The sequence below is a fragment of the Semicossyphus pulcher genome, unplaced genomic scaffold (genome assembly GCF_022749685.1).
Source record: "Semicossyphus pulcher isolate SPU_LCO1_2020_fin unplaced genomic scaffold, fSemPul1.0.p SCAF_5, whole genome shotgun sequence".
In the NCBI taxonomy this organism is placed as follows: domain Eukaryota; kingdom Metazoa; phylum Chordata; class Actinopteri; order Labriformes; family Labridae; genus Semicossyphus; species Semicossyphus pulcher.
This window is the reverse complement of record NW_027211726.1, coordinates 532,501-540,000: the sequence shown is the minus strand read 5'-3', so window position 1 is coordinate 540,000 and position 7,500 is coordinate 532,501. Positions and strand designations below refer to the sequence as shown.

The 7,500-nt window shown below is 52.1% G+C and overlaps 1 protein-coding gene across 3 annotated transcripts in view; it reads left to right on the top strand.

The window, feature by feature from the left end:
- Positions 1-6,085, top strand: part of pogza (pogo transposable element derived with ZNF domain a) — a 15,410-nt gene extending 9,325 nt beyond the window's left edge. For 2 of the 3 annotated variants that reach the window (XM_069681921.1, XM_069681920.1), the window contains one exon: positions 450-2,356. In XM_069681921.1, the coding sequence (XP_069538022.1) occupies positions 450-2,173 (1,724 nt within the window). In that variant the 3' untranslated portion in view covers positions 2,174-2,356. Of the gene's footprint in view, positions 1-449; positions 2,357-2,727; positions 2,774-3,040; positions 3,213-3,331; positions 3,755-4,442; positions 4,740-4,821; positions 5,023-5,100; positions 5,229-5,467 lie in introns of those variants that run through there. The other variant, XM_069681922.1, reaches the window with a different exon arrangement.
- The last annotated feature ends 1,415 nt before the right edge of the window (positions 6,086-7,500 follow it).

Below are 7,500 nucleotides of genomic sequence, written 5' to 3'. Positions count from 1 at the left end.
AGAACATGCTCCTCCTCCTCTCCTGATGTATTCCCTCAGTAAACATGTTCCTGATGAGTTTATGGTCTCAGTCTCTAGTTTCAAGTCTTCTTCAACACAGCGTGATGTTCATTTAGTCACTGATGCTCCCATTGAGAGTCACACAGACCAGGAAGAGGGGAGGGGTTAGGGCGGGGCTACCTGTGAGTGACAGGTCACTACCAGGATAGAAAGGTAACAATGCCTCTGCATACTGTTGTACCAATATGCTCAGGACAGCATCCACCTCTTACCTGCAGTCTGTGGCGTTAACAGTCACCATGAAGAAAACAGAGCAATGACCTGATTCATTGACCTGTCATTCCTCTAATGTTCACGTGTTGAACACATTAGTGAAACATGTGATGTGCTGTCAGCTCACCTCTAAAATAACGTGTATCATAATAATGCTGAGATGTCTCTTGTTGCAGAGCTCACTCCTCCAGACGATCAGACATTGGATGAAGCGTTTGCTCCCCTGGACGATGAGCCGGAGGATGAGACGCCTGATGAGCTTCGTGAGATGTTTGAGTCGAGCGGAGACGAGGAGAGAGACACCCGTCACCAGAGCCCTGAGAGGGAGCCAGAGGTGGAGGCACCAGGTGACCCAGCATGTCAGGTGGAGCACTGGGACAATATAACAGAGGACAGGAGGGAGATGGTGTCGGACACGCACTGGGACATGACCGACAGAGAGGCTCTCAGCTCCTCCTGCGTCCCTCAACAACACATTCAAAGTCTGGACCTCAGCTCCAGCACGTTGTTCTTTGACCATCTAACAGACATCTTCAGTCAGTCACAGGACGTCTGCAACACTTTACTCCTCACATCTCTGGGGTACCACCCAGAGAGCAGTGTAACGCCCCCCGCAGAGCGCCCGGTCACACAGGGCACAGCCAGCAACGTGAAGCTGGACCAAATCTACCAACACATCGAATCATTTCACCCCACAGTGAGCCATTACAGGAGAGACCACGCCCACCATCACAGGTTCCTCCCCAGTGACGTGTCTGTGCGCCTGATGTACGACGAGTTCGCTGCTAAACACAAATGTTCATTCAAACGCTTCGAGAAAGCCGTGCAAACCTGCGACGTCAGCTTCACCCGGCCGGGAGAGGAGCCCTGTGAGCTGTGTCTGCAGCAGGAGCTCCATGTGAGGGTGCAACACCAAAACCGGGGGCGGGGCCGGGGGCGGGGCTGGGGCTGGAACCCGCCTCCAGACTGCTCCACCTGTAGGAGGTGGGAGGAGCACAGGGAGAGAGCACAGAGTGGGGCGCGTCACTACAAACAGGATGCAGATAAAGAACAAGGTGACGAGCTGTCTGTACGCAGAGTCGACCTACAGCGAGTCGTCCTGTTACCCAGAATGCCCGGAGTGAAGCTGGCGCTCCTCACCAAACGGATCTCTGCCTTCCATGAGACGTTCGCGGCGGTGGGCAGGCACAAGAAGAGCATCTCTGTGATCTGGCACGAGGGGGTGGCTGTGAGGAAGGCGGTGGAGGTGGCGTCGGCGTATGTGTGCGCGCTGCAGAGGGAGACGGACGTCTCGCACGTCGTCCTGTGGCTGGACGGCTGCACGGCTCAGAACAGGAACTGGTGTCTGCTGACGGCGCTCGTCACTGTGGTGAACCAGGGCTGGAGCCTTACTGAAGACGTCACGCTGAAGTACTTTGAACCAGGACACACCTCCATGAGTGCTGCATGCTTTCATCACTGGGTGGAGACAGAGATGCAGAGGCAGCCTGGAGGCCGAGTCCTTGATTTCCAGGACTTCAGGAGGGTCATTGAAGCATCTCACTCTGGGAACGTGGACGTGGTGGAGCTGCAGAACGACGACATCCGGGCGTGGAAAGAAGGACACTCCCGGAGGAAGCTGGAGAGCTCGCCGCCGCTGCCGGAGCTGGCTCAGATCCAGTTCAGGAGAGGGTCCAGGTGCATGTGGGTGAAATGGTCCCACGACCAGGAGGAATTCACACCTGTGGACTTCCTGAGGAATAAAACCTGTCTGAGCGTCCCTGAGCCGCTCCGGCCTGCAGGCAGGGGGGTGGGGAGGCAGAAGAAGACGGACGTCCTGAGAAACCTCTGTCCACTGATGCCTCTGCAGCGCCGGCTGTTCTGGGAGAGTCTGACGGAGTGTGCTGAGGATGAAGAGTGAGGTCACTGAACAGACTGTGTATGCTTCCTGTAGAAGAAATGAGTCTGCTGTTCACTGTTAGTCCTGCTAACTGCGATTCAAAGTGCTGTAAATACACCGATATTAAAGACTGCATACGAACCCTTACTCAGCCGTCTGCTCTGTTCTCTGTCTGTGTGTGAAACATGTCATCACGTGTCAACAGGTCATCTGAAGGTGGAGGACAAGCACACCAACACTTCCTGTTTAGGTGTTCAGGCCGTCCTCTCTCTGGGCTCCAGAGACTCTTTGATGTTTGTGTAAATGTAAAAAATCCTAATCATTATAAATCAAAGCTGTTGCCTCTAACTGTGATGTTCTGTAATGAGCTGATGAGCAGAAAAAACGGCTCCATGTTCGCTCTGCTCTCTGACCACAGAACCACAGAACCACAGAACCACTGTCATGATGTGAACACTAGAGGGCGCCAGAGGAAAATAAGTTTATATCAGTGACGTGGCTCCAGCTGCTTCCCCACAGTGCCTTTATATTTCAGCTGCAGCGCGTCTCACCAGTAAATGTTTGTGCTGTTTCAGAGCCCAGAGTGAAGGGAGACGCACAGCAGACCAACACGTCCCACAGGTAAGCACGCACACACACACACACACACACACACACACACACACACACACACACACACACACACAGAAAGCCTTTAACGACCCAGGAAGCTGCAACAACATATCAGGCACATAAAGGCTTTTAATTTGAAGGGGCAGCAGTCACACGTCTTTCCTGCCTTTCTCTGACTTCTTCTCCCTGCTCCTGACATCACTTCCTGTCCAGCTGTTGGTCAGACTCAGACTGTTTATTTCCTTTTAGCTATTTATCTCTTTGCCCCTCCCCCAGTGTGACATCATCCATCGCTCGGGGGGGCGGAGCCTTCATCCCCATCCACCTCCTCCCTGCTGGTCAGACCTCCGCCCAGCTGTCAGTCAAACTTGTCGCCTCCCCTTCCCCTCTCTCCTCTCCCCCCGCCATGACCATCAAGTTCCTGGGGCCCCACCCACAACCTGAGCAGGTGAGCGTGTGATCATTGTTTAGTGAGCTCTTGTCTGATCAGCTGAGCCGTCACACCGCGGTGTCAGTGAATAACTGGTTAGAGGTGATGATGTCATCCGGCCTCCGCTCCCTCCTCAGGTCTCTGCTCTGTCGGGCTCCCAGCTCTCCGTGCTCCTCTTCTCTCTGTGTCACGGCCTCCCTCAGGCCTCCCGACAGTACCAGACGTCTCCTCGGACTATCCGCTCGTGGATCCGGCAGCAGGAGCGCGGCCTCTCAGACAGGAAGTGGCTGTGGAGGACGGAGAAGCTGGCGATGTGGGTGCTGAGTCAGAGAGAGCAGCAGCTGGAGGTGAGCAGAGACGTCCTGCTGCAGACGGCGAGGACGGCTCTGGGGGAGGACAGTCAGCTGGAGGACCGTTACAGCTGGACGGTGGACTTCCTGCTGAGACACGAGCTCAGCCTGCAGCCCACGAACAGCGAAGACCTCCAACGCCATCGAAGACGACTGCCGAGAAACATCAGGGACAAGAGCCGCAGCTTCATACAAACCCTCTCTGAGCAGGTCAGAGCTGTTTGTTACTGTGGAGTTAAAGTGGGAAGAACCAGTTCTTCATACAGGAACAACAAAATGTACTGATTTACCTTTACTGCTGCATGTCTTTGGATTCCTTCAATATCTGATCACTAAACGACTCACAGGTACAAACAGGTGTGAATGTCTCCAGTAGATGTGTTCATCCTGCAGCAGTGAAACAGGCTGTAATGGCTGCAACATAATCCTTGATGGGTCAAAGGTCATCCACTAAAAGTTCTTGTTGTTTCCACTGACAGGCTCAGATTGTTCTTCTAAGTGTGTGACAACATGACAGAAAGGATCCCTACAGAGATAGACCTTTTTGTTACAGAGGAAGATGATTGTTTTAACCACACACAGACGTTACATCGCTCTCTGCACACACACCAGACTCCATTCAGAAAAACACTGATTTAAGCTCAGAGGACACAGGAGCTGCTGCTCTGCTGTCTCCATCAGTTAGTGTGTTTGTGTTATTTAGTGTTGCACAAATATGACCTTTGTTAGCATTGTTAGCATAGTAGCTAACAATAAAATCAGATTTTCACTGCAGTCAGAGCTGCTCTCCTCTGAGCGTCACGCACGTGTTCAATGATCTGTCTCTGCCCAATCCGTCATGTTGATCGGACCGATCGATCAAACTGATCATGTTGTCATAGTGATGGTCTCTCCTCAGATCCACAGTGTTCCTCCTCACTGTGTCGGCTCCATGGACGAGTTCTCCATCTTCATTGACCCGGACCTGTTCTCCGTCCAGAACCCTTCAGCCCTCCAGCTGTTCGGCTCCTCTGAGGACAAACCTGTGTTGGACGTCGTCCTCTCCGCTCTGTCCGACGGGACGTTCCTGCCGCCCCTGCTGTTCTTCAGAGGAAACCCGTCTCACGTTCCTGAAGGGTTCCCCGATAACGTTCTGCTGGAGGCTCGACAGGAAGGATTCACCGACCGGGAACGCCTCAGCCTCTGGATCAGCAAGGTCCATTTTCTCGCTCTTATTCTGAAATACATCCCAGCTGCTGTTGGTCATGTGACCTCAAGTTTCCTCTGTGTGTGTGCAGGTGTGGCGCCCCCGTGTGGCCTCTCAGTGTAACAGCGAGTCTGTGCTGATGGTGGACGTCCATCGGGGTCACCTGACGGACGAGTTCAGGGGCAGTTTGTCCTCCGAGTCCACGGACGTCGTCTTCATACCGTCAGGATGCTGCTGCCGCCTGCAGCCGCTCGACGTCTGTGTCACACCTGTGCTCAGAGACTTCCTGCAGGTACGCTTACCTAAGCTGATCGGTCTCACCTGAGCTGATCTGTCTCACCTGTCTCACCTGTCTGTCCTGGTCTCTCAGGTACGGTGGGCTCAGCTGGTCTCTGAGGGTCTGGATGCTCTGGCTCTGGATCAGCTGGTTCTGACTCTGACCTGCTGGATCAGTGAAGTCTGTTTCACCCTAAACACAGAGACTCAGATCCTCCGCAGGTATGCACGCGCACGCACACACACACACACACACACACACACACACACACACACACACACACACACACACACATACACACACACACACGGTAACACTTCCTGTTTCCCCTCAGTTAAAGACTTGAATCCATTTTTGGGCTTTTATTTTGACAGTTTAGAGCCTCAGTTTAAAGTGTGTCCTGACTTTCTGTTTCTTCTTCTATGGTTTTGTGCTAACCCCACTCCTTGTTGCCCCTCAGGTCGTTTGCCTCGGTGTGTAGCCTGCAGGAGGTGGAGGAGCGAGGGGAGGCGGCGAGGATGATCCGGGCTCTGACCGAGGCTCTGGTTCAGCCTCTGGAGACGTCAGGACCTCCACCTGAGCCTGACCCAGAACCGGAGCTGGAGCTGCTGCTGGTGATGGAGGAGGAGAAGGTAGAGGACGAGGAGATAGAGGAGAAAATGGAGCAGGCGGAGAAGAAGGAGGATCCAGCAGAGGAGGAGGAGAAGATGGGGGAGCATGTAGAGAAGTTGATAGTAAGCCCGTCCGCTCTGCGTCGGGTGTTTGACGGTGAGAGCGATCAGGAGTCGTTTCACGGCTTTCAGGACGGCTGACGGAGCTTCTTCTTCTTCTTCTTCTTCTTCTTCTTCTTCTCTTGTTAAAGACGTCAGGAAGTCAGTGTTTTGTGACCTCAGACCCTCACAGGAGGCTTTAACACTACCACACGCTGCTGTAACTTCATTAAGGACTTTTATTCTGTAACGACATGAACCAGGATCATGTGACTCTGCTCTCAGGAGGGTTCAAGTGTAAAAACAAACTTCAATCTGAACACTTGAATGTTCAGTTTATTTTTATACCTTCATGAATTATTGTTGATATTGTGTAAAATAAATAAATAATAAAATAACGGAGAGTGACGTGTGTTTGTGTTTAACCCTCTCAGGACTCACTAACTATAACAGTGCGCTCTTATTCTGAAAGGAAGGCTCAACGACCTGGATCAGCCTTCATATGATTGGCTGCAACTGATCTTGTGACTGTCCCAGCAGGATGCTCACCTGTGTGACTGTGATGTGAACTCTTTCCCACCAGCTGTTTGTGTTTACAGTCTGACGTCACACACGAGCTAACAGCAGCTAGTCTCTGTTCACATGACACACACACACACACCATACACACACACACACACACACACACACACACACACACACCATACACACACACACACACACACACACACACACACACACACACACACACACACCCTTGCTGTCCTCGGCAGACTCTCGTGCCGTCCTGAGCTGCGTTCGGGAACATTAAACGTCCCCGCTGTCACAGTTAAATATAGCCACCATGAGAACATCACCATGTTCCCAGCATGCCCTGGGGCAAGGCAGCGACCCCCCCGAGGACGGTCCTAATCAGCTGGGAGATGCATGATGGGAAGGATTTCAGGACCTTTGACCTCTGCTGTCCTAGGTTTTAAATTTGGTCTCAGATCAAGCACACAGATCAAACCTGAGGATGCACCAGCAGGTCTGGACCGTTAGCTCCAGCGCTAACTGCTGCTAGCGTGTCCTGTTGTCATGTCTGAGATCAGATCAGGCAGACTTCATCAAATCATAGACACCAAGAACACACATGAAGCTGCTAGCTTTGGTGCTAACCTGGCTTCAAATCTTGTGTCTAATGTGACGCTAACTGTGTGTAGCTTTATAGCATCAGCTAGCTAGAACAAGAGGAAGAGCTTTACACTGAAATTAGCTTGTTGCTCCTTTAAATGTGAAGTGTGAAGTCACTGCAGTTTATGTTGATCAGTGATTTACTTCAAAGGATCAAAGGATCGTGATCATCAGAATCAGGTTTGTTGAGGATGTTCACACACAAAGCTTCTGGTGTTTTTGGAGCAGAACAATTAACAGAGCTACAATAAAAATAAGGAAAAGACTTCATCACTGTAGACGAGGCTGGCAACAGCGGGGAAGAAGCTGGTCCTGTGTCGGGAGGTTTTGGTCCTGATGGAGCGCAGCCTCTTGGCAGAGGAGGGTCTCAAAGAGACGGTGTCCGGGGCTAATGTTGGGAGGTTTGTTATTTTATTTTCTATTAGTTTGAAGTGTAAATCTCTTACTGAAGAAAACTTGTCACAGTGGAGGAGGAAGTTCTCTGTCTCTATCACACACACGCGCTCCTCTCTGGGCAGCCGTGTCTGTCGGTGTCGTCCTGTTTCTACAGCCGGTCGGTGGTCACTGAGCCTGGACTTGGTCAGGATCAGTCTCTGTTTGCTGCCTCTGA